Source organism: Fukomys damarensis, unplaced genomic scaffold (assembly GCF_012274545.1).
Source record: "Fukomys damarensis isolate Sample0158 unplaced genomic scaffold, DMR_v1.0_HiC HiC_scaffold_21, whole genome shotgun sequence".
Classification (NCBI taxonomy): Eukaryota; Metazoa; Chordata; class Mammalia; order Rodentia; family Bathyergidae; genus Fukomys; species Fukomys damarensis.
In genome coordinates, this window is record NW_022900933.1 from 40,650,058 (window position 1) to 40,675,713 (window position 25,656).

General features: G+C 55.4%; 2 protein-coding genes across 6 annotated transcripts in view; one reads left to right on the forward strand and one right to left on the reverse strand.

Moving 5' to 3' along the window:
• The window catches only part of Zfyve21 (zinc finger FYVE-type containing 21), an 11,342-nt gene extending 1,717 nt beyond the window's left edge, over window positions 1–9,625 (forward strand). The window contains exons 1-7 of one of the 3 annotated variants that reach the window (XM_033766842.1): window positions 2,367–2,861; window positions 5,645–5,695; window positions 5,835–6,003; window positions 6,680–6,755; window positions 6,848–6,939; window positions 8,825–8,967; window positions 9,091–9,625. In XM_033766842.1, coding sequence (XP_033622733.1) covers window positions 2,694–2,861; window positions 5,645–5,695; window positions 5,835–6,003; window positions 6,680–6,755; window positions 6,848–6,939; window positions 8,825–8,967; window positions 9,091–9,126 — 735 coding nt within the window. In that variant the 5' untranslated portion in view covers window positions 2,367–2,693 and the 3' untranslated portion in view covers window positions 9,127–9,625. Of the gene's footprint in view, window positions 1–2,356; window positions 2,862–5,644; window positions 5,696–5,834; window positions 6,004–6,679; window positions 6,756–6,847; window positions 6,940–8,824 lie in introns of those variants that run through there. The other 2 variants (XM_033766841.1, XM_033766843.1) reach the window with 2 other exon arrangements.
• Window positions 9,626–9,825: 200 nt separating this feature from the next.
• Ppp1r13b (protein phosphatase 1 regulatory subunit 13B) overlaps window positions 9,826–25,656 on the reverse strand; it is a 60,542-nt gene continuing 44,711 nt past the window's right edge. The window contains exons 6-18 of one of the 3 annotated variants that reach the window (XM_010607287.1): window positions 24,980–25,154; window positions 23,879–24,075; window positions 22,049–22,189; window positions 19,528–19,708; window positions 18,263–18,367; window positions 16,407–16,576; window positions 15,603–16,104; window positions 13,632–14,386; window positions 13,122–13,259; window positions 12,918–13,051; window positions 12,023–12,189; window positions 10,937–11,136; window positions 9,826–10,593 (exon numbers count right to left, since the gene is read on the reverse strand). In XM_010607287.1, coding sequence (XP_010605589.1) covers window positions 10,552–10,593; window positions 10,937–11,136; window positions 12,023–12,189; window positions 12,918–13,051; window positions 13,122–13,259; window positions 13,632–14,386; window positions 15,603–16,104; window positions 16,407–16,576; window positions 18,263–18,367; window positions 19,528–19,708; window positions 22,049–22,189; window positions 23,879–24,075; window positions 24,980–25,154 — 2,907 coding nt within the window. In that variant the 3' untranslated portion in view covers window positions 9,826–10,551. Of the gene's footprint in view, window positions 10,594–10,936; window positions 11,137–12,022; window positions 12,190–12,917; window positions 13,052–13,121; window positions 13,260–13,631; window positions 14,387–15,602; window positions 16,105–16,406; window positions 16,577–18,262; window positions 18,383–19,527; window positions 19,709–22,048; window positions 22,190–23,878; window positions 24,076–24,979; window positions 25,155–25,656 lie in introns of all 3 variants that reach the window. The other 2 variants (XM_010607286.1, XM_010607288.1) reach the window with 2 other exon arrangements.

A 25,656-nucleotide genomic window follows, 5' to 3' on the forward strand; every position in this document is an offset into this window, starting at 1 on the left:
TGGGTGACTTCGGGCGGCGAGGGGTGCGACGGAGTCCCGGGCGGAGCTCGCCTCTGCCTCGAGCAGCTGCGGTCTTTCCCCTGTCGCCCCTTGGGAAGCCTTGTTAGGCGTTTGTGCCCTGACTCACCCCCAGGAAGTTACCGAGCAGGATTGTTTTTGAGCCAGGGTCGCGCTATGACAAACTGACTTGAACTCGCTATGTAGCCCCGTTTGGCTTTGAGCTCTCAGCGATCTTCCTGCCTCGGCCTCCTGAGGCAGGGATGGGATCACTGGCGCCAGCTGGAGGAGTTTTCCAGCGAACGCGTACTCGAAGTCCACACGGGCCGCGTGGGCAGCGCGAGAGTGGGCCGGTGCGAAGCGTGTGCCGGTGCAGAGGGACTGCGCGGAGTCGCGTCCCCACTGCCTTCTCAGCGCCTTTCTCAGCGCCTTTCTCCGCGCTGGCCGTCGGTGTGCGGCCCCCTGAGCCGCCTGGAAGTCGGGCGGGCGAGCGCTGTCACGCGGTCCTCACCCGTGGCGCAGGTTCGCTGGGAGCCGGGCCTACGCCCGCCGCGGGGTTTTGACACACGGACCTGAGCCTCGAGTTTGACGAGCTAGAAAGCTAGAGGTTGAAAAGTGTATTTTGAGGGCTGGGGTTGTAGCTCGGTTATGCGTGAGGCCCTGAGGTTCAACTCCTAGCAAAAAACAAGCAAAGAAAGGAGGAATTTTGAATTTTATTGGGCCAGGTTTTAGAGTCCAGAATTGCCTGGGTGTTCTGGGGCGTCTAGACTGAGAACGTGGGGGAAAGTGTGGCTGTCTGCTGGACGCCCCAGGCCACTGGGACAGGTGCCTGCCCTGGAGTGCCGTGGAGAGCTGGGGAGCTCACTATGCCCACCTGAGGCCCGCAGGTGGTGGAGCAGAGCTGGGGGCCCTGCCCCCTGGCCCGTGGCCTGAGGGTGGTTAAAGTTCGCTTAGCGAGGCCGGCCCTGTGGGAGCCCCCCCACTTCTGGACCCAGCAGGGGCTTCTAGAACCTTCCAGGGGATTTTGCCGGAAAGCAAGAGCATTTGAGTCCCGGGGCTGGCTGAGAGCTTCTGATGTCATTAGGAGAAGCTGGCTTTGAAAGCTCAGAGGCCAGCTCCTGGTCTGACCAGATGAGAGCTTGTGGGCCCCAGGGCAGTGCAGCTGGTTCCCTGTGAGCTGCAGGTGAGGAGCGGCCTTGCCACCTCCCGGGACCGAAGCAGGTCATCTCTCTGTTCCTGGGCCTGGGTATGTCTGCTTGGGATTCATGCTCTTGCCCTTGGAAAGTGATTATTTTCCGGTGACCACACATTGAAAGCTCTGTATACTTACAAACTTTTTATAACTGACTGACTTTTGAAAAACCTAGGACACAGTTGACCTGGTGCCCAGAGCAGGAGGCAGTTGCGGGGGACTGCTAGGTCCGCAGGCCTGTGCTCCATAGGGACTCTGGAGGCCTCCTGACTGTACTTCCGGTCACTCCACCTGTCTGCGTCCCACTTGGTCCTGGCCACAGCTGTGCACGCTTTTGCTGGCTTTGCCCTCAGCCTCTCCTGGGCTCTTAGTCTTGCTGAGTTGCCCAGGCTAGCCTCGAATTTGTGGTCCTCATGCTTCACCTTCCTGAGTGTGCCACTGAGGTAGGGTAGGCAAAAGCCAGAACGGAAACGAGGAAATTGTAACTGAAGATTGTACTTTTTTTTTTTTTTTTTTTTTTTTTTTTTTGAGACAGGGTCTCACTATGTAGTTGAGACTGACCTGGAACTCACTATGTACCCCAGGCTGGTCTCGAACTCACAGCGATCCTCCTGTCTCAGCCTCCCCATTGCTGGGATTATAGGTGTGCGCCACCATGCCGGGTGTGAAGATTGTACTTTTAAGAAGACTGCAGCTTCCAGGACCCAGTGAAGTTTCCAAGGCCATCCACCTTGGCACTCCTTTGAGTAAATTTAAGCTCCTACCCTCCGACCCATCACACCCCAGAGTCCTCAGGAATGCCGAGTCCACATGGCCTTCATTGTGAAGAGCAGGAGGGTCCTGAGATAAACTAGCAGGTTGTGCAAATCCAGCACCTCCTCCCAAGACTGCCCACACCTGTAGCGCGGGCCAGTGCCCTGGGGTGGGCACCCGGCTCCCAGGTTTCTATCCCTTCCAGAGCAGCACAGCTGTCCCCACCCCAGGACACAGCGCTCTGGATTCTCTGAGTGCCTCACTGCAGTTTGTTTTTGTTTTTTGAGACTGGGTCTTGCTTTGCAGCTCAGGCTGGCCCTGAACTCACTATGTAGCCCAGGTTGGCCTTGAATTCATGGCAACCCTCCTGTCTCTGCCTCCCGAGTGCTGGGATTACAGGCGTGTGTCGCCATGCTAACCTCACTGTACGCTTGAGTGGTTCCAAATCTGTCTGATGAACTCTCCGTGCTTCTTCCTGATGCATCCTGAAAACATTCCTCAGCAGGAGTCATTGAGCCTGCGGACTTCTGCCGACTTCTGCTGAAAGGAGGGTTGGTTCCTAATTTCAGCCTGGGGACCTCTGGTTGATAGCGCACGCTGTCCCACTGTGCCTGCCTCCCCCCAGGCCGGGCAGGGATCAATGAGCTCCGGCAAGCGCTTTGGCGCCAGGGTCTGTCCTAGGCAGGGACCAGCAGTGGACTCTGCCCCCTTTCCTCTGGCCTCCCTTGGTCCTGTGTGTCTGTTATGACCTATGCTCGTGACTGGCTGCCCCGTGGAGCTGCTGACCGTCTGTCTGGGTGGTGGTGGCAGCCTTGGTCCTCCTGGGTCCGGGTGCGATAGAGGCCTGCCCAGCCTGCCCTTGACATCAGAGGGGCCCAGTCCGAGGCTGTGGACACCACTGCTGCGCTTGGTGGGGACGGTGAGTCACCCTTGGATTCTGAGTTTGGTGTCTTCTTGGTCTCTTGAAATAGCTGTGTCACCTGCAGCAGAGACCTGTGAGGCTCAGGTGTGGCCAGCAGGCTCAGGCTTGCTGTCACTGAGTTTCCCTTTGGCCAGGCTGCTTATATGTGGCAGGAATTTTACTCTCCTGTTTTCACCAGTTGTATTCCCTTATTTTATTTTCATGTTAAGTTGCTGCTTGAAATTTGAAAAGTTTTTTTTCACTAATAATCCTGTTACTTTAACAGCCCACTTTCTGAATACGCACATTGGTTAAAGTAATGAAGAACTTCTGGATCATTAATATTTTGAAGGGTGCAGGTTTAAATTCTAGATGTGGTTGTGGGATTAGCAGTTTTCTTCCTGCTGGCCTGAGTGTGAGCCTCCCAGAGGCGTGTGGAGCCGTCCTTGGGCACAAGGGTGGGATGGCCAGGAGGAGCAGTGATGTCAGGCGGCGATCCGGGGCTTTTGTGTTTCACCTTGCTGTTTATAATGCGATGCCAGTGGGCTCTGTGTCACTCCTATGGCAGGGAGAGAAGTACCGGGGGGCGTTTGTGGGCAGAGGTGGCCCTGACACCAGGCTGACGGCTGGCCTGTGACGCCAGAGGTGGGACTGGCCAGGTGAGGCACCTTGGCGCAGACATGCGCTCTTCTCCTGCAGGTGGTGCTCCGAAGGTGTCACTGTTGGCGGCCGTGGCCCAGGACTCTTGCAGAGGCATCTGCGGAGCCCAGTACCATGGTCTCTGTTGAACCACGTGATGCACCTTGCCCAGTTGCACATCCCATGTGGAGTGTGCACAGCTTGGGGGTCCTAGGGCTTGGGGGAAGATGTTGCTCTGGGGAGCACAAATGCTTGAGGGGTCCACATGGGGCAGTAGGAGGTGGTCTGCCCAGGAGGGGGGTGGGGGCGTTTTGTCCCCTGCTGTCTGGATTGGCAGGAGGGCAGCAAGGCAGGGGACTGCAGTGAAGGTGGTGTGTCCCACCCAGACCCGGTGCCCAGATTGTAGGAGCTGCCCAGCAGTGAGTGCAGTGACCCGAGCCCTAGCCTGGCCCGTCACCAGGGAGAAAGCCCAGGCAGGGCTGATCCCGCCCCATGGTGCTGTCAGGGTGCACCAGCTCTGATGGCCTGGTGCCAGGCAGGAGGGCCGAGCGCTCTTGCTTGGTGAGTTGCAGTGCGGCTGTTTCCGGTCCTGTGTCCCATGGGCTTTTCCACCGGGAGGGAAGGGACACGTGGCACAGAGGGAGTCATTGGAGTCTGTAGTTGCAAAAGCACAGAGGCCCGCCTTTCTGACCACTCTGGGTCACTCCAGCCTAACACAGGGCTCAGGGACCCTGCTGAGGGTGGGCTGTGCCTGTCACTTGTCACGCCCGGGCCTGTCCTGCATGGAGGTGCACACCAGGGGCCCCGAGGAGGGGGCCTGCTGTGGGGGGACCATGCCAGGGACACAGTGGCCTCCATTTGGTTTCCTGGGGGCTGCCTGGAGGCGGGCTCCCTTCAGAGCCGGGACCCCGGGTCTCCCAGCCAGCTGCAGTGGCGGGGGACACAGGCCCAGCTCAGTGGGACTCAGCCATCTGATGCCGCCTCAGGGCTACTCCTTAGTCCCCAGCAAACGGCAGGCCTGTCGGGAGCACAGCCTTCCCATCAGGCGTGGGCTGGGGGGTGAGTGTGTCCGTGGAGTGGCCCCGTGGTCATCAGGGTTTCCTGCTGGGGTGGCTGAAGTGGCTGGGCAGCCTCCTCTGAGATGCGGTCAGCCAAGATGGCCACTGTCCTTGGTCCCTCTGAGGAGTGGAGCAGGCAGCTGTCCAGAGAGGGGCCTGGGTGGGCCTCTGTGTGACGCCACTGCTGTGAGTAACTCCAATGGAGCAAATGTGCCGGCCCTGGGCAAGTGGTCTACACTTGCTCCACGGTGACTGACTTGAGTTTGAGGCACAGGCCCCCTGCTGGCCTGCATCCTCTGGCTGTGGGCCCAGCCGCTGCCGTGGTCCGCGTGGGGAAGGCCCAGGCTCCACTTGGACCATCAGGAAGCTGCCAGGTGGACTGAGTGTGCTGGGCTGGGACCCAGGGTAATGCGCTCTGCCGTGGTCCTCTGCTGAGGGCGGGAGAGGATTGCGCCTTAGGTCAGAGTGACCCTGCTGGCTACAGGATGGGGTCCCTAGCATAGGCTTCCTGGAGTGCTGGGTGTTGCTAGGAAACCGCGCCTCCGCAGGACTCAGCCCACAGGGCAGGGCCTGAGCTGTTGCTGAGCCAGGAGGTGAGACCCTGGCCTGGGCCATGCTGCCCTGGCACCTGCCTCCCGGCCCGGCCTGGTCTCCGGGCTCAGCCGCAGAGGGCCCCAGGGACAGAAATCTTGTCTCCGGACGGCCAGGCCAGGAGCCCCAGCTGTGGGCCTCAGTGCCCCCTCCTGGAAGCATCTCCAGGGCACCTGCAGGCCTGGCACCAACCTGCGTGACCCCCTGAACCTGAGCTCTGCTGTGCCTCCTCCAGACCCTCATGGCCCTGTTGGTCAGGGCACCCACAAGATGAAGTGAGCCCCAGAACGGTGTTTGTCAGCTGGAGGCCCCTTCTTCTGCAGATTGCCTTTCTTCCTTTAGGAAGTGGGGTGGCTCCTGCTCCTCAGTCCCCGGTGTGGAAAGTCACGACCAGCTCTCTGCGCTGATTGGCTCCTATGCTACAGGCCACCTGCGTGCGACAGAGTTTCGCTCATCTCTCGGCCGCCTCACCCACAGAACCGGGTCTTCATGTCTTACTGTGCTCTCTCCTAGTGCTCAAGATGCATGCAGTGTGACACCAAGTTCGACTTCATCACCAGGAAGGTGAGCGGAGGCTGCGGGAGGACGGGAGCACTCTGCATTCAGGGCCGAGAGAGCCGAAAAGGCCTCATTTCCCAGTTGGGGCGACAGGGCCATGTGTGCTGGGGGTGCCTGGGCCCTCACCGCCCCTCCCCGCTGCCAGCACCACTGCCGGCGCTGCGGAAAGTGCTTCTGCGACAGGTGTAGCAGCCAGAAGGTGCCGCTGCGGCGCATGTACTTCGTGGACCCCGTGCGGCAGTGCGCCGAGTGCGCCTTGGTGTCCCTGCGTGAGGCCGAGTTCTACGACAAGCAGCTCAAGGTGCTCCTGAGCGGTGAGCGGCCGGCAAGAGACGCCTGTCCTGTCTCCCTTCCGCATCTCCTTCCGGGTTCTTCCAGGAGCTGCTGAGGCACCGTCTCTTCCTGAGGCTGAAATGCTGTGTGAAGAGCCAGTTCCGGCCTCGCTGAGTGCGGGCATCCCTTCTCCGGGCAGGAGCTGCTGTGGGCAGTTTTGTGGCGGTGGCCCGCAGAGACTGGCGGCAGTAGCAGGGCAGACCTGGGCTCTGAGCCCCATCCCAGCAGCTTGAACACTCTGGCCGCCAGCGAGCTTCGTGCTTTGTAGCGCTGCCTCCTTCCTACCATTCGGGTCCCGTCCTGGCCAGCTCCTGGAGTAGGGGTTATGTTCCTTATTCTGGCCATTTGCGATGAATACCCCTCTCCTTTCTTTGGTGTGAAGTTACTCATAGCCGCTTTGTAAGCAGCAGAGCGTAGCTACAAAGCAGTGAGTGCCCTTTGCTATGCTTCTTAGATCCTTGGCCCAGTACAGCCTGTTTGCTTGGCAGAGCTGTTGTAAGTGTCTCGGGAGGGTCAGCCTGGGAGGGAGAGTGTGAAACTATGGCAGGGCACCTATGGCACAGTGGGTTCTTTGTGTCACTGAAAGCACTAAAAGGTTCGCTCTCATTGGTATAGAAGCCACAGGTCACATTTGCACATTTGCTTTTATCTCCCAAGGAGCCACCTTCCTTGTGACTTTCGGAAACTCAGAGAAACCTGAAACCATGGTTTGTCGTCTTTCCAGCAACCAGAGGTAAGAGCCAGAGTCCTGCGAGGCACTGGATGGCACTGTCAGGGCCTGCGGGCTGCAGTGACACCATGGAACGAATCCTTTTGTTTGCATAGATGCTTGATTCTGGACGGAAACAGCCACTATGAAATTGAAATCGCACACATCTCCACAGTGCAGATTCTCACCGAGGGCTTTGCTCCCGGAGGTACAAGCTGTGTCCTTCCTGGGCAGAGGGTTTGGGGCCACATGCCGCCTGTGTTCAGACCCTGTGATGGCCTGCCTCCCTCTCTGTGGGTCATGGTTAGTCCATGGCTTTAGCTTGAGAACTTACCAGGCAGTGGGACTCTTGTACAGGATTTCATTCACCGCTGGGTAAGGCTTCCATGCAGTAGCCAGGGTTCTCTGAAATATCTGGCGTGGAGGCTGGTGGGGAACCTGATACAGCTCCTCGCTGAGCTCCAAGGCACATGCGGGTTGACCTTCCCACTGGACGGCACGCTCCACTCTCTGTGCTCCCAGCCTGGCCTGACCCACTTGCTTTCTGTATTCTGACCAGCTCTTGGTTCCTTTTCTCCTCTGCTGCCTTCCTTCTTAACAGAAAAAGACATTCACACTTAGAAAACCAGCCTCCTGGGGAGCCAGCCTGGCTCTGAAGGTCAGCCCGTCCTCTAGCATGCTGTGGGCTATGTCCCCTTTGGCCACTTGGCTTCTGTCTGCGGGTGTGATCTGTGCCAGAGTTCCTTGCCGCTTCTTTTGGTTGCTAGAAGAGATTTTGTCTGATATATGGGCCTGGGACAAAGTATCCCAACAGAAGAAAACTTGCTGTCCAAGGGGTAGCCTGGTAGTTGACGGCCCTGAGCAGGCCGGGGCTGGGGTGCAGGGACGGCAGCCTTCTCACCTACCACCCCTTCTTGCTGGCTCATCGTGCCCTTGCTCTCAGCCTCCTGAAGTCAGTGTTGTGCTGCCTGTGCCCTGAAAAGGAATGTGTATGGGCACCGGGCTGAGGGCACCCGCTGTGGGCTCAGGCTCCAGAGAAGGTGGGAGCTGGGAGCCTGCGGCTCAGGGTTGCACCTGCCGCAGCCCTTCTGAGCCACAGAGAAGGCGGTTGGGGACAGGGCCTCTGGCCCGGTGCTGTGTGCACAGCCTGTCCTCGGCTGTTCTGTGATGCAGGCCTTTGGCTGCTATCATTGTGACTTTGGGGACAGTAACCCTGCTTTGCCCAGTGTTCTCTTAGACCCTCCTGAGACCCAAAGCCCTGTCTTCCTGTGTGGATGAGCGTGAGGATGACGTTGCTGTCCTCGCACTGGCCTCGGCTGTCTAGAGGGGGCCAAGCACATGTGCACCTCAGGGTCAGAGCCCTTGACAGAGGGGCTGGGTGTGTTCCAGCAGAGGTCCCCTTACAGAAGCGGTGGTGTAGAGTCGGGGTGCTGCTGCAGGGTTCAAGCAGGAGCCCAGGCAGCGCAGACCGGCTTGGGGTCCTCAGCAGGGTCCCTGGGCTTTGGAAGCAGATTGGGGCTTCTGAAGGGGCAGGCAGGAAGCCACTAGTCACAGCACTCCCATGTCAACCCTGGCTAGTCTGGCCTGACCCTGCTGGTTCCATGTAGGTTCTGAGTGCTGTGAAAATGGAGCTTGGCTCCCTCAGAAGGAGGTGGAGGCTGCACGGTAGCTGGTCTGCACCTCCAGGAGTCTGTAGCTGCCAGGGTCGGTCGGGTCCCTGAGACTGGGGTGGCTGGGGATTGTCCCAGTGGGTGACCCTGCACGAGCCTTTGTGGTGTGTCAGGTCTGGGCAATGCACATGATGGGGTGGACCCCGGTGTGACCTGTGGTAAGGCGGCCCCTGCACTCCGCACTGGCTGGGGACAGGTGTTGTCTGAGGCAGGAGCAGGGATTGCATAGCACGCAGGAGGCCTGTCCAGAACAGGGCCCGGGGCTCTGTGACATGGCTTCGTAATTTGTCCCTCCTGGAGGCACCAGGCTAGACCTGTGAACTGGGACCTCCTGTCACTGTGTCCCTGGGCAGCACAGGGTCGGGGGACAGTCCGGTCACCACTGACCAGGGCCTTTCTGGGCCCTTGGTGTCTCCCCTAAAGGAGGCAACGCCCGGGCTGCAGGCATGTTCCTGCAGTACACCATGCCAGGGTCGGAAGGCGCCGCCCAGCTGAAGCTGATGGCTGGGGAGGATGCGAACGCCAGCAAGAGGCCGGCTGCAGCATGGCTGGCAGCAATGCACAAGGTACTGCACCTGGGCAGCGGGGGGACTGGGCCACACGGCTCCTGACAAGGACCCATGCTTGGCCACGCCAGTACAGAACCTGCCTGTCGTGCTTTGCGTTGCTCACTGTTGACCATCTCGCAGGCCACCAAGCTCCTCTATGAATCTCGGGACCAGTAGCTCACGTAGAGCGGCCCCTGGAGCGTCTGGTCACTGGGACCAAGCTGCTTGTCTCACTGGGCACCCCTGGCTGACCCTGCTTGTGCTGGAGATGCAGTTCAAGTATTCAGAGATGCAAAGTGTTCACTTAGTGCAATACGTACAGTTTATTAACGCTTTCAACGGCTTCTTCTTTAGTTGTCTGTTACCCTGTTGGTACCTAACTGGAGGTGGGAGGGATGGAGCTGCACTACTGTGGAACATGTGCCGTCTCTGAGTTCTGGGGTCACTCGAGGACTGGCCCAGCAGGGTCCTCACGACTTCCCCAGGACCATGCCTGTGGGAGGCTGAGCCACCGCGCGATGGCTGGTCCAGCACTAACTGGGAGCTGCGAGCAACCCTGTACCTTCACTACATGGAAGGCACCAGCGCTGTTTTCTGCTTTTCACTTATTCTCTTTATTAAAATGGTGGTAGAGCAATTTGTATATGAAGCATACAATTAAAACCTATTTTGAAAATACGCACCAGGCTGTGGCCTCTGTCCAGTATCAGGAGCCCTGGCGGGTCCTGTCAGCCCAACGCAAGACTCAGTGGGTGTGAGACAGCAGTTTACTGTCCACATTGCCACAGCACCATCGTGTAGTCACTCTGTGGAGTGATGCTGCCGTGCTGCACCCACGATCTCCACGCGTCTACACAAATTACACACAAGACCACATACGAGAAGGAAAGCCTGGGCCTGTGTTTTAATGAGGAAAAAACACTTCCAACAGCTCTGGTAGTTGAATGGTCTAGGTGGAAGTCATCTTGGTGGACAGAAGGACTGTCCACGGTACAGGCTTGGGTGGTGCCTGCCTCGCATGGCATGCAGACTGGGACACAGTTACCATGTCCCGCAGGCCCGGCCCTGACCACCCCAGCGCCAGACCCCAGGGCTTCAGCAACCCGTGGGAGCGAACTCAGGCTGTATAGCCAGAGGCTTAGGAAGCAGGGGATCATGTGGACTGGGGCAAGGGAGACTGGCTTAGGGCCAGCAGGAAGCAGAACGCCCAGGTCCTGTGGGGGCCTCCGGGACACAGGCATCAGGCAGTTTCCGGCTTTCTGGTAGTGAGGGGAGGAATGGTGGAGAGGGTGAGCAGGGCAGGGCGGTTCCACAGCCAACCAGCGGACGACAACAGGGCTTCTTACTGGCGGCAGGGGTGGGGCTCTGAAAGCTGAGTATTTATTTGGGTTATAGTAATTGGCAAAATTCAGCCTTGGAGGCAAAAGTATCTCTCCCCATTACAGTCAGGCTGGAGAAAGGGCAGGGATTCACATTGTGGATGCTGTCTGCCGAAGTGAGCACCATGAGGCCACCCCAGCCACAGCTTCCCGGAGACAGCAGAGTCTCCTCTAGCAGCTCCGGGGTCCTGGAGAGACAGACCATGGTGCTCCGTGCAGAAGTTCAGGCCAGTGTTCGTTGACGGGGCTTGATCCGTGGGTACAACTGCAGAGCAAGAGATCCATGTCAGGGCTGGGAGACCTGAGCGAGGGATGCCCTCGGCCCAGGAGGCATGCACTTGTCCTTCCTTCCCCAGGCCTAACACTGCTGTTCCCTCTAGGCCGCTCTCTCTTAACCCTCGCTGTCCCCCTCCCAGCGCACTAGCACTAGAAACTGGCTGTGCTCAGAGGGAGGAGGGAGCCCGAGAGCACCTCGGCAGCCCTGCGGCGGCGGAAGCTGTAGCCTAGCTGCCTAGAGGAGTCCGCTGTGAGCACAGGCAGCGGCCTGGCCCAGCGGGGACCACACTGCCAAAAGGTACCTCGGTGGGTGTGGGAGGAAAGCTTCTTACCCCCAGCAGGTTTTTGGGCACGTAGCCCTCCCGGTCCCCGAGGCGAGCCCACCACCACTCAGTCTCGCTTTCGTCCTTGCGCCTCAGGACGGTGATGGCGTCGCCTTCATGGAAGGTCAGCTCGTCGCTGTTCTGGGCCTCATAGTCCCACAGGGCATACACCACGCCTTTGTTCATCACTCCCAGCTTCTCCTGCACCCCTGGGAGCAGAGAGCAAGTCAGGCCCAGCAGAGACTGGTCCACGAAGGAGCCCACGAGGGCCCAGCCATAGCCCCTGGCCCACAGTGCACAGACGCCATCTACGTCCCTGCAGACAGCAGCCACCCCAGTACCCAGGGGCGGGCTCGGACTCCGCAGACCCAAGTCCTCAGGTGCTGGCCCTTCACAGAAGGCAGTGGTGCCTCCACACATCCCCGCTAAACTCGCAGTCATCTGAGTGACTTCAGTAATGCAATGAAAATGCCAGGCAGACTGGCTACGCCGTGCTGTCAGAGAATGACAACACAGTCTGTGTTCGTGATAGTCACGACTTTTTTCCAAACACTTCAGTCTGCAATTGGTTGACTCTGTAGATGCAGAACCCGACTGTACTTCTGAACTCCTGTGCCCGGGGTGGGTGGGTGTGGGTGTGTGTGTGTGTGTGTGTGTGTGTGTGTGCGCTGTTCTAAGAGGTGCTTCTTAGGATGCCACTAAACAAACTCCACTTGGAGCTGGGGCTGCTGCAGGCGGCTGGGGCCAGGTGCCCAGGGCAGGCTGGAGTGAGTGTGTCCCAGGAAGAGGCCAGCGCAGTTCCTGCCTGTGGACTCCCGTACATAGTAGCTTCATTAGGGTGTGAGCATCACTCATCCAATGCTTCACAGGACAAGTGACCTGCTTCAAGCCCTGGTGCTCCCGGCAGCGGATGTGCATCAGTGCCACTGCCCCCACTTGCCGGGCCCTCCGTCACGGCATGGGTTTACACAGGGTTACAGAACAAGAGGAAGGGCAGTGCGCCTTCCTCCACAGCGAGGCTTCCTGCCTGGCCTCAGGCTCGTAGCATTGCCATGGTAGCACCTGGTCCCTGAAGCTACTCCGCCTCCTACATACCGTACAGAAACTGAGAGCACTGGATGTAGCCTTCTTCCATCTCCTCACACTTGTCCGCAGCAGTCTCGATGTCACTGATGGTCGAGGCGAAGATGGCCGCGCCGCTCTCCACCAGCTGTTTGCAGAGGTGGACGCTGTTGCAGGAGGCGGCGCAGTGCAGGGGGGTCCTGGAACCAGAGCAGGTGACGCTGCATGGTGCCACCCACGCTGCCCGCCTCCTTCCCATGACGCCATCTAGGAACCCCTGTGGGAAGGCTTGCTTTCTACTGACTGTCCTGGGCCACAGGCTCAGTGCACGTCAGTGCCAATATGTGCAATGTGCTGGAATGAACTGTGCAAACGGCCAAGGGCTACCCTTGTGTGCATTACCCAAGTGTATTCCAGCCGCAACTGCAAACGCAGGCGTTCAAATACAGCAGAAAGAGCTATGTGTAAGTCCAAAACAGCCCACAGCAGGCTGCGGCAGGACCCTGGTCCCACAGGCAAGGGAAACCACATGTAGACACCTGAGTGGCCAGCAAGGGGTTTCTGGTCACTTTCCACATTGTCACACCTGTGAGTCACACAGGGCATCTGCAAAGGGAAGAGTGAACACTGAGAACATGCACACAGGGTCTCCAACCAACAGTCCAGGGAAGAAGCTGGGAAGATGTGCAGCCACGTGCCAACAGCTAGGACGCAGAGGTGCTCCTGCTCTTTCTCCCCTACCCCCAGTTTTCTAAACACGCATGTCCCAAGAGATGGGGGACGGGGAAGAGGAGGTAAAAAGATTGAGATGTGCTGTGTACATGAGGAATGCAGTCATGTTCTGCAAAAACAGACTAACACTTTGTCAAGCACGTTTCCCTTCCTGAGGTAGGAGAACGAGTCTGCCCCCACACCCCAAGGGCCTCACCATCCATCGCTGTCAGCAGCATTCACGTTGACGCCAAAGTCCAGCAGGAACTTCACGATGTGATGGTGGCCAGCACAGACAGCGTTGTGCAGCGGGGTGATGCCCTCGTCGTTGGGCTTGCTGGGGTCCTCCACCTGGGATGGGCGGCACATGAGAGGCTGGCACCCCAGACTATGTCTGCCCATGGTGCAGCGCACAGCTCACCTCATAGATGATCCTCTGCACCAGGTCAAACTCGCCTTCCAAGGAAGCATCCAGAAGCAGCGCCAGGGGGTTGAAGCGCACTCTCAGCCCGTGCCCAGTCCGCTCTGAGTTGGGCTTCTTCAGGTTAGTTCGCTTGCTCTGCAGGGAGGAAATGTGCGTTCAGTGTCCAAGTGGCCCTGGGTGGAGCCAGCTCAGACCACTCACTGCTCCTCTGTGCTGCTGGCCAAGGCCACACCTCAGGGAGCAATAGCTCAAACCAGCAGAGGCCTTGCCAGGACTCCCCAAGTGGAGCCTGAGCCCCGCAAGGGGCCTGTCCAGAAGGCTCCCTCCTCCTCCACCCACTCCAGGTTCCTATGGAAGCCCTCAAGGCACCAGGCTCTCTTTCTTCATGAGATCACCTGACCTCCCACCCCCAGCCTAGCCCCAGGCACAGGGATGTGCCTGACGCTCACACAGCCTGGCCAGGCAGGGCTGGGCGAGGCCAGGTGTTGGTCTTGGGAGGACACCCACCGCAGAGGCTGCTGGAGGGTGCAGGACAGGGGGCAGAGCTGCTGGAGGGGCTTGCTCTTCTGCTGGAGACGGAGCCTCGGCCAGCGGGCTGGCTATCTGCTCGGTGCAGGGCACCGTGGCTACATTGTTGTTAGCATCCTCCGTAGGCTCCACAGTCTGGCGTGTCGTCTGCGGGCAAATGAGTTCCTCTGGGTCTGGGGAAGGCAACTCATTGTCATTGGCATCTGAGGAAGGGGCAGGCTCGTTGGGCAGGGGGGCTGTGGGCTGGGCAGGTGTGGACTCATCCAGGTTGCCATTGGCATTGGTATTTCCATTGTCCACGTCAGCCAAGGTGCCCACGAAGTCCTGGGAGGGGCTGGGTTGGTAGAAGGGTGTGCCCTCCATGCTCCCTGCCAGTGTGTTGAAGCGCTGGTACAGCAGCTTCTGGATGTTGGGCCCACCGGGGCCCTCGGGCTCTGTGATGGAGCTGCGCTTCTTGAGCGGCCGGGGTGCGTTGGCCAGCTTCCTGCGCAGGGCCTCCAGGTCTGCGTCACTCTGGTAGCGCAGCGGTGAGTGCACGATGGGGGTGAGCTTGGTGGGGCTTAGCGGCCTGGGCAGGCTCTCCACTGTGCTGCCCTCCCCAGGTGCGGCAGGGCCCTCGGGCTCGGGCTCCTTCTCTGCACACTCTGGAGTCGGCTGGGGCTGCGGGGGCCCGTGAAGAAATGGTAAGGGCGATGGGGACGTCGACCCTGACGGTAGGACAGGCTTGCCATACACTGAGGAGACAAAAGACGGGACACTTCAGCCCAGGGGCTGGGATCCAGTCCCCGCGCACCGACTACCAGACTCCTGCTGATGCCTGATTCCTGTTCCCAAGGAAACCTCTGCCAAGAGCCCCCGCGGGCTCCTTTTTAAAGGTGTTTCATGTATTGGGTTTTATATCTTGTGTTTCCAGAGTTAGGCTTTTTTGTGTGGTACTGGGGTTGAACCTAAGGACCTTCAAGCTAACTCCCCACCCTTTTTACTTTTAGACAAAGTCTCACTAAGTTGCCTAAGCTAGGCTTGAACTTGTGATCCTCCTGCCTCAGCCTCCCAAGCAGCTGGGATTACAGCTGTGTGCCACCACACCTGGCTTGAATGGGGCCTTTTCAAAAAAGAAAAGGTTGCTGATCCTACTTTTTCTTCTCCTCTCCATCTGCTCCCCCAGAACCAGAGACTGAACTCAGGACCTTGTGCTTAACAGGCAGGCACTGGCATCACTGAGCTAAATCTCTGGCCCTTGATCTGACTTTTTCTGCTCCAAACAAGCCCACCTTGCTTTCTGGCCAAGGCAAAAGAGAAAAGCTCTAAACTTGTGTCTGAGACCTAACTCCGATGATGTGAAGACACCCGTCCAGGGAGTTGTGACACGAGGCCCAGGTGCATTCCCCAGAGCCCTGCCTGGATGGTAACAGTACAGCTGGCTGGCCACACCCAGGAACTCCTCAGCCCTGGGTCTGGGCACTGCAGCTGAAGCCCAATCCTGCCAGGAGAGGAAGTCCCCACCCCAGGCCTGACCCACAGTCTTCCAGACTCCTTTGGGGTGTGTAGGGCCCAGCTCCATTCTTTACCTGCCTTAGAAGGGCCTCAGCTCCCACACCCATCAGGGCCTCTCTCCCACAGGCCTGGGAGAGGCTCCTGATTGGCAGAGGCCCTCCTCCCAGTGCTCAGGCAGCTACCGGCCCCAGGGACCATGAATAATGAACAGGAGGAAAAGCACATTCCTGGAATCTCACCCTTCCAGGGGCTGGGTTTCCTAAGTAGTATGGGGAGCTGTGATCCGTGTGCAGAGCAGCTCCAAGTGTCATGTCTCCTCATCTTGTCTCACACACTAAGGCCTGACTTTATGTGACAGTCGTCCCACATGGCGTGTGGCCCACATGGAAGGATGTGGACTTGTATTTTTACTGTGCCTTCCTAGCCCCAAGGGAAGAAGAGCATAACCTGCCATACCTGCTTTCACTGACTTGTTTAAGGTGCTGTGCATCGCTGGCTGGTAGTTCTTAGGTGGCGTGGCTTGTTGGAGGTACATGGAGTATATGGAACTTGAATTTACTGTCTGGGGTCCTTTCCTGGGAGACTGTGGCCTTGACCCTTTATCAGCCAGAAAGGGTCTAATAGCCACTGTCAGAGGGAGTTCAGGTTTGCCATCTCCAGCTGGAAACGCAGGTGGCCCTGCTGGTGGGTACGTGGGACTCGGTGGCACAGAAATCCTCTGCTGAATCTGTTGCGAGGAGCCAGGCTGGGGGGCGCTGGCTGCTGGGGGCAGCGGGGCGGGTTTCTGCCGACTTGGCAGGCTGGCTCCAGGCCTGGGCAGGTTGCCCTCTTTCCTCCTCTCCAGGGAGCTTGTGGAGCCTGGGCCCAGAGGTGTGGGGCTTGGGTATGTCCCATAGCTTGGAGGCAGTGGTTTCCCTATGCCAGGGATGGGAGGTGGCCCTTTGCCAATCTCGATGCCCTAAATTTAGGTGTTAAGAAGAAAGACAAAGTCACCCTTTGAAAAGTTAAGCGTATTTCCACCCATGGCTACAAGAGAACACATAGTAGGATTTGTAATCCTGCAAACTGGTCTGTGACTGGGACACAGGGCACATGTGGTTGGCAAGACTGAAGCAAGAGGCCAGAAGTGCCTGCTCATGTGCACGGCTCAGGCTCGCTGAGATCTGGACACACTGTAGTCACTAACCGGGCTCATCAGAACTTAAGACTCAGCAGAGAGCAGTGTTAGGCCCGCGCTCTGTGGTGAGGACAGCAGCCTACCAGCTTCTCTGTAGTTCCCAGGGCTGACAGGGGCAGAGGTTGGCTTGAGATGGCACCCTGCTTCAGTGCTCCCTCCATGCCCGGCTCCTTCCAGTCCGTGCTGGCCATCTGTGCTGGCTTTCCCGAAGAGCCGGGACTCGGCTTCAGTGTTGGCCAGTTGCCATCATTAGCTTGAAAAGAACATAAAATTTTAACTGAAAATTTTCCTGAAATAAGGTGAACCAACATAAAAACAATACCCCCTGCAGAAATGAAGGCAGCACTGCGATTTTGTGCCCAGAGGAGCTCCTGTAACCAGAGAGCGACCACCACCCAAGCCGGGAATGTGCTCAGATGCCCACAGGCCATGCCCCAACCAGAGTGTGGGCACCAGGGCACATCCCACCAAAGGACAGGTCATGCCTGTTATGGCCGTGCTAGATGCAACAAGTGTTGGCACTCACTTCCAAACCCCACTGACACATGCAACTGCATGCTGCCAGAGGAAAGATTTTTTTCACATTGTAAGGTTTGTCTTCTGACTTCATAACAGGTCTGACCTGTACTACATCCACAATGAAAACTGCTCCTCTAACGTGAGGAATTCCTTTCACCTAAAAGGATGTGTGTCCTCAGGAGGACAGCACAAGCTCCCACTGAGCTGGAGAGCAGGAGAGCCGGAGGAGTGGCTATCATTCTGCTGCAGTGATCTGAAAGTCAGTCATCAACCCAAGATGCCAGGAAAGCCACCGAGAGGATTTGCTTTTACAGAGGATTTTCCAAACTGACAAAGGGAGCTGGCACACTACTTGGTCACAGAGGGCATCCACCGGTTGCTATGTGCCCTGATTTGCATGCCTCTGCCCTGGCCAAGGCTCTCTGCCTGCCAGCAGTCGGGAACCACCAGTCCTCACACCATGCATGAACCAAACATCTAACTACTCACATGTTGAGAGTGAGCTTTTCAAGTGTGCTGTGCTACCAGGGAGGGCACAAACAGGGAGCTGCTCAGTCTGCTCCCAAGCCACCCCTAACCACAGTGGCACTGCCACCCTGCCATGTTCCCTGCTGCTGTTACTGCCCTCCTGAGCAGGGCTCCAGGCAGCAGGGCTACGCAGGTCTGCCAGGCATTCCGAGGCCCTGCACCAACTGGCACCTTGCTGCACACAGCCTGTGGCCTCCATCCGGCCACAGTGTAAGTGCTTTCACTGCCCTAATTGTCTCTACACCCAGAGGAAGTGTGAGCCCAAGAAACTCACCAGAAGCACTAAGACAAAAAAGTGGGCCGATGGGGAGAAGCAGAGCCCATCTGGGCCCTCGAAGGCTGGGGCTGGGGCTGGGACTGGCCAAGGAGCCTGGATTTCCCACCCTCTCAGGGTCACAGGAAAGTGGCTGCCCAGCAACTTCTGAAACCCCAAAATAACTGATTTTATGGAAACCAGCCGTGGGGAAGAGTTAGAAACAGCCTTCCTTCCTTTGGAACAAGGTGGAAGGTATGGAAGGTTACTTACTTTTACTACAAAGGGGCATTTTCTTTCAATTGTGATAGGAGATTCTTGCCCTAATAATAAAACTGAAAGCCTCAAACTGAACTCAGAAAATTACGTTAACTTTTGAAAAACCAAAACTCCCCACAAACAAAGTCCTCGCTGTGCTAGCACCTGTCACGTGTGTCCCTCTTTTGCGGGGCTCAGGTGCGGGCCCTACCACCCCCGCCAACTCGGCACCATTGGTGATGGAAGGGATCCATCCGTGCAGTACTGTTCTCAAGTCTGTATGTCAAGCAGACCTTTGTCAGTTTGGAAAACCAAGTGATTACTGATTCAGCCCATTAGAGGAAACCACGAAGAGTCTCCTAAGCCTACTGGCCGACATACGGTTTACAAGGAGGGTGGCAGATTGCCATGAGGGGCCGCAGTCGGGCCTGACATCCAGGTCTGACACCGTCCACATGCTGGTCACTCTGGGTCTGCTGTGGCCATCTGTGTGAGACATAACTAGGAAAGTCGGCAGCACGGGGTTAGAGTCCCTTCCTGCCAGGGTTGTCACAACCAGCTCCACAACTCAGGCAGACAGGTTTCCTGTGGCCAGTCACTGCACACTCAGTGGAAGGCCCAAGATGGGGCCCTGGGAGGCTCAGTACAGCGTCATCCTCTGGCAACTGCGAGGCAGCCCAGTGCACACCACAGAGAAGGCTGTGCGAGTGGGAGACATCCCAGCTCTGGAACCCTAACCATGAAGCCAGCAGTAAAAGAGCTGCTCGTGCTGTGTGCCACTGGGAGGGAGGGAGAGAGAGACAGACAGAAACAGGGACAGAGACAGAGAGAAAGAGACAGGCAGAAACAGAGTGAGATGGACAAACAGACACAGATAAAGAGTGAGACAGAGGGAGAGATATAAACAGGGCTCATGCCCATGAGGCCTGGCAATGCCCTCCTCTCCGTCAAGAAAGAGCCTTAAGTCCCCCAGTAGGAGCAGCAGTGTCACCTCATACAAGGTACCAGGCAAGAGAAAGTGACACAAATGAAACACCAGCACAGGTCGGGTCACCAATCCCGAAAAAAGAACACAACAGGATGAAAGCAGCAATGCTGCTTTCTTAAACAACTGTTGTGGCATCAGGACCTGGGCTCCTGTGGCTAGTGTCACAGGGTATGAGTCAGGCCCAGCCACAAAGAGGACCCTGCTGTGAGGAAGCCTGGGCTTCCCAGCGTGCTGTCGCCGGTGCCCAACTTCATGCAGTGCTGCCCCACACACAGCTGTGCAGAGACACAGCAGTGTGTGTGAAGCAGGAGTGGCCGGTGGCCCCTTCAGGCCCAGTTGTGCCTCGATAAAACAGCAGGCCCAGTGCAGGGGCAGTGAGGCATCCACTTGGCCAGAGTACCCTTGGGTATACAAACCTGTGCCAGAAGGGCAGTGCTTTAATCCATCTTTGCATTTTGAAAAGCCATGGTAGAGACCCTTTTACAGTAAAGAAATGTCTTCTCATTTTAGGGTCACTGTTCCCACGGTGACAAAGCTTTCCCAACACTGCCCCAGGAGACTGGGCCTGGAGCCTCACATGGGCAGGCCCTCAGGAGCCTGGCCCTTGTGCTGCCAACTGTCCCCATGCTCTCCCTACCCTTGCGCTGGAGCCACTCACCAGATTTAGATCTCCCATGGGCAGCACCTGAGGCAACTGTGAGAGACTGGGGCTTCACAGGGTCCCCTGGGACAGGGTAGCTTCCAGTGCTGGGCACTTGGATGTAAGGCCCCACAGCAGCGACCCTGCCGGATGTGCTCAGGGGGGACTGTGGTGACGACGTGCCATTCACACGGGTTAGCTGCAAATTGGGAGAAATAGTCAAGACCCTCTGAAGTCAAGAGGAATGGGAGGCCCTAAAAGAAGAAGGCTGAGCCCTGTGAGGAAAGCCCACAGAAGCTGCTCCCAGGAAGCCCTTGGCCTAGAAGAGTGGGACTGGCCTGCAGCCCATGGCACTACTCCTCCCGAGACACCTGCCTGCAGGGCAGCTGTCAGAACGAGGGGCCAGTAAGGAAGAGCCGGCCCCCTGACCACGAACTGCCTCCGACCTTGGCTGCTCTTCCCTCCTGGGGGCAGAGGCACTGGTCAAGGCCTGTGTTTCGCCCACAGCTTCAATCCTGCTCTGCCACTTCCTCTCGGTCCTGCCTCCGGCAGGGACTTTCCCTCTCTGAGCCCATGTGCCTAAGCTTGTAAAATGTGGCTAAGAGGATGTGGGATGTGGGGCTGACTCCAGGCAGTAAGCCTGGCTCCTGAAGGCAGCTCTGCCTTCCTGAGCAAGGACACAGCCACTGCCTAGGAACACAAGGGTCTATGATGGGAGTCTAACTAGAGAGCTGCCGACTCCCAGGCCCCTGTGGGGTTACTGGGGATCCACACTGCCGGCAGTTATCTGCAGAGCTGTGCACTGTGAGCCTGTCCTTGGGGGGAGCACTCGTGACTTCCACCCTGTCTGTGGCCCCAGGACCTGCAGTGGGGACAGCTCTGCAGAGGCTCTTGACTTCTTCAGAGAACCCGTCCAGCCATTTGTGGCAGTTGGCTATGGGCGTCAACTTGGCTCAGCCACAAGAACGACACATTTGGTCAAACACCAACTCAGATGGTGCTGTGAGAGCGTTTTCAGCTGGGACTAACATTTAACTCAGCAGACAGCTTTGGATTCCTGGAGCCCATAGAGTGCAGTTTGCTCTGCGGGTTTCTGACTTTCCTGCCTCTGAGCACATGAGCCATTCCTGCAGATCCCTGTCTCTCCTTCTCCATGGACATACAAGCTTCTGGCTGTCCCTGAAGAGCCCCAGGAGTAAGCATAGAGAATGTGTGTGCCTGCTCTCTTATGGCCTCTGAATAAAATCATTTGAAATTAGTTACTCAAACCACTGACTGACCTTTAAACATTTTGGTTAAAAAAAAAAAAAAAAAGGTGGATCTGTAAATAAGAGGCTGACTGCTAGGCCCACAGAAGCGGCCACTGCCCTCTTCCTCCACCACTGTCCACGCCCATTCCTCCTGGGCAGAGCCTGAAGCCCAAGCTGCCTCCCTCAGCATCCCCAGAGGCAGGGCTGATGGGAAGACATTCTCCTGCCACCCAACCACGAAAGCAGCAGGCGCTCGGGAGGCACAGCTGGGGACACACGAGGGCATATGTGTGCTCAGCAGAATGCACCAGGTGGTGTGTGGGGTGACCAGCTCTAGGACCAGGCCTAGTACAGATGCGACAGAAGAGCCCAGAAGGACATCCATTCTCAGTGAAAGAAAAAGAAAGACTAGGTGCAGACAATGTGACTAATTCCTACAACGCATTTCCACTTAAAATCATATGCCTTTGTATAGATTTGTGTCTGCAGCAAGAACTGGAATCATTAGTAACTGTCACCACTACAGAATAAGATGAAAAGAATTGTCGCATTTGCCTTTAAGTATTTCTGTACTATTTCAATTTCTGTGCAATAACTATTTACTGTCTTTAAAATTCAAAATATCAAAAAAAGCTTTTAAAAAGTAGACCCCTTATATAGCATGCCACTTGAGTTCACAAGACCCTTGCACAGCAGCCAGAGCATGGAGGACATGAGGCTGCACAGGAGAGGGACCTGCCCAGGGGCAGCTCAAAGCAGCAGAGGGTGGTGGCTCCAACCCCAGAAGCCACAACCCTCCAGTGCAGAAGAGAGGATGGCACCAGAGAGGGGCCAGGCTGGGGCAGTTCTGATCCCACACATGGATATTTTTGAGACAGGGTCTCACTATGTAGCTGAGACTGACCTGGAACTCACTATGTAGCCCAGGCTGGTCTAGAACTCACAGCGATCCTCCTGCCTCAGCCCCCTGAGTGCTGGGATTACAGGCATGCACCACCACGCCCAGCTGGATTTGTTTTTTGAGACAGGGTCTTGCTATATGGTCCAAACTGGCCTTGAATTCATTATGTGGCATAGACTGATCTCTGACTCACAGTGATCCTCCTGCCTCAGCCTCCCGAGTGCTGGGGTTTAGACACAAGCCATCATGCCTAGCTTAAAAACTGCTGAGTCTTTGGGAAAGTAAACTTGCTACCAAGGTCATTTTGGGGGTTATGGTATATTTGGTGGAGATGAGGGCTTTGAGAGCGCCCAATGGGAGTGGTTTCGGGAGTCTCCCTGTCACATGCCTGAATCTTCTTGCCATAAAGACGCTCGCGCAGTTCGCTGATGCGCTTGTCCATCATGGCCACCTCCATGTTGCGCTTATTCAAGAGCTCCTTCTGCTGCTGCAGTTTCGAGTTCTGCTCCTGATTAAGCTGGTTACGAATCTGCAAAACAGAGAATACAACTTTTTAAAGCTCTGCGTTAAGAAGTCAGATTCTCAGGCCGGGGATTTAGTTCAGTGGTTCTGCTGCCTGCCTCACAAGCACAAGGACCCGAGTTCAATACTGGTACCAAAAAAAAAAAAAAAGGTCAGATTCTCATTGCCAGGAAGATTTTTAAAAAAGCAGAGAAGAAAGAACCTTGAGTGGGGACGTGTTAACACATCCACTTTACCTGTGTGCTGCAGGCTTTACAGGTGACGCCAGAACAGATTTCCCAGGGAACAGAAAGGACAAATGCCTGCAACCACGTGCCCTCTTCAAAGTTCACAAGAAGGCTGGCCCACCAGGGGCACCAGGGACTGAGACCGGTCCCGGAGCCCCTGGGACAACCCTGGGCAGCCCCTGCAGCAGCATCTCAGAACCCTGGAGGTGTGGGGTATATGCCACACTGTACTCCCACACAGGCCTGAGGCACCAAGGAGCAGCTCCGGTGGGAGGGAGGCTCCTAAACAAGTACAAGGTCCTGAGTTTGGGGGGGCTGCGAGAACAGGCAGTATGAAGGTGTGTTCCATTTGGAAGGTTGGGTGTTGTCCTGTGAATTCTCCAGGGCCCACAGTATGAGCATACACACGTGTGCAGAGAAAGGAGGCAAAAGGCACTTTAAAAAGCAGGACAGCAGTCCAAAAACTCAGAAGTGAATTACATGTCCTCATCACACCTCACTAAAGAAACCCTTAAAACCCTGCACATTTAATACTTGCTTAAAATGTAAAACAGTGTAAGAAACTTAATGGCAGCCATAGTGATTTTATTTTTTTCATAAAATGATACAGTGCTTTTCTTAGCAAGTGCTAAGAAAATTACAAAACTTTTTGGCTTTTAAAAAATCACCTGCTAGATGACAACTTCTGAGAAATGAAGTCCTAAGGGTTATTATGGACATGCTCTGAACTCATGGGCTCACGCTCTCCCCTGCAGTGTGAGAAGGCAGTCAGAGGATGGCCCCACCACAGGAAGGCACCTGTCCTCTCCATACATCGAGGACACAGTGGCAGGCTTGCATGGGAACCCAATCTGCCAGCACCTGGAGCCTCCACAACCATGAGACATAAATGTGGTTTAGGCCACCAAGTCTGTGGTTCTTTGTTACAGCAGCCTGAGCCAAGACAGGGACTCAACACAAGGCAAATAGCTCATCAAGTCTACACACAAACCTTGACACCATCTCACACTCATTTCTCACTAGCATATCTTGCCAGCTGAATTCTACTGCACTGAATATATTCTGAGTGAAAGCCAGTCACAAAGTACCACATCTGTTTGACTCATTCATATGAAGTGTCCAGAACGGGCAAAGCCATAGAGAAAGAAAGTGAATTCATAATACTGGGCTCTGGGCTGACGGGTTATGGGCCAGGTGACAGCTAAGAGACGCAGGGCTTTCGTGCAGGATAGTGAAATGTTCTAAAGTTGATTGTGGAAGAGGATGCACAGCTCTGTGAAGACACAGACACTGAACACAAACCCTAAATAGGTACATTGCATCTCAAGCTATTTAAAAATTATTTTGCATTTAACATAGTTTGTGCCTAGTACATTACACTGTCAGTTTATTTCTACTTCTCAAATATCCATCCCAGGTAAGGAGAAAGCCAGAAAGAGGAGGTCATTCTGCAGACCCAGGTGAGTTACCTGTAGCTCCTGGTAGAGTCTCTTCAGCTCCACTGCGGCCGGCCCTGTCAGCTTGCCATTGTAAGACTGGAATCCATTCAGTTTTCCTTTCTTTAAATCTTCCAATTGCTGACTAAGCTGATCAACTCTTAAAATTGCAGTCTGTACTTCCTGCTTCTTCTCCTGGAACATGGCACTGAATCTTTCTATTTCAGCAGCTGTAATTGCCCAAACAAAAAAATTATTCACTTGCTATCCTATCTTTATTTCTACACACTACTCTCAACTCTGGTTATTATTTAGTGCCAGACCTCAGACTTGAGAGTGTAACACTTGACATGACTACTCACACAGCAAACAATTTTGTATGCATTTTTGAATATTATTTAGGGCAATCATTCCAAAAGCTAGCTTTGTCAAGCCATTGATGACTCTCAGGCACCAGAACAGAGGTCTTTTGAAGGTCTTACTCATCACCTTGACAGAGTAGGCACTAAATGAACGGATAAAAACCCAGAGCCCACCCGGTAACAAAAATGAGCGCTTGTACAGTTTATCATCACGCATGGATTTAATTTAAGATGTTTGTGATGACTGGTCTTGGGGCTGCCCCTTCCCAGTGCACAGGGCTGCTGTCTCCAGGGTGATATTGCTGAGGGTGGACTGAAATACCTAACTGGACTCCATAGAGAGGCATGGGTACTAGGTGCTAATCAAAAATTTTAAAAGAAGTTTCAGATGGAAATGCCAACTACATCTGATTTGATCATTATACATTTCTATATGTATCAAATTTCCATACTGCACTCCATAAATAGGCACAATTAAAGTTGTATAAAGAAGTAACAGGAAATTGATGTAATACAATCTTATCAACTCAAATACAACCTAATTTGGATTTCACTAGTTTTACGTGGACATCTTTTATTTTTTTGCATGAGAGGAATGTATAGTTGAAAAAAAATCATTTGACCCAACTATCCCCACCCTCCTAGATGCAACTAATAGAGTAAACTTCAGTGCACATGCTGTAACGAAATTCCCTATGAATTTGTGACTGAAACCATCAGGCAACCAGGTGTCCACGCTGGAGTGTGGGTACAGGGGGCCATGGGCACATACACAGATTGCCATTCATAATTTTGCTGTAATCAACTTGTCCTCTCATGGCACGAATTTTCTTCAGCTTGTTTTCTTGGGCTTCAACTCGTTCTTTCAACTTCTGAAGCTTCTCATTTTCTGAAATAGACTGCTGCTGGCGGCGCTCCTGTTGCTTTAGAAAGTGTAAACGCTGTTCCTGACAAAGAAGGGAAATCTAGTTTTGCAAATTGAAACTTATGGTTCCCTCATCAATACTTAGAAAATTTAGTGTATTCTTCAGCCTCACCCACCTTAGTTAGAGTTACAGCCACACCAAAGGAGACCGGCACGCACCCATCCACACCCGGCTGAATTATCAAGCGCTTCCTGCATTTCTCTTACTTTACTTTCTAAAGTAAAGGCACTGATTGGCAGAGGATTTTTCACCAGAGAAGAGGGGATCAGTGAGCAGAAAAACCTCCAATGTGTAAGCGACACTGAGCAATTAAGGAATGTTTGCTTTTTACAGGATTAGTTTCTTCCAAAACAAAATCTTTTATGACAAGAAAATATTAAAATAAAATATGGCCAGGTGTCGTGGCACACACCTGTAATCCCAGCACTCAGGAGGCTGAGGCAGGAGGATCACTGTGAGTTCGAGACCATAGTTCCAGATCAGTCTCAACTACATAGTGAGACCCTGTCTCAAAAAACCAAAA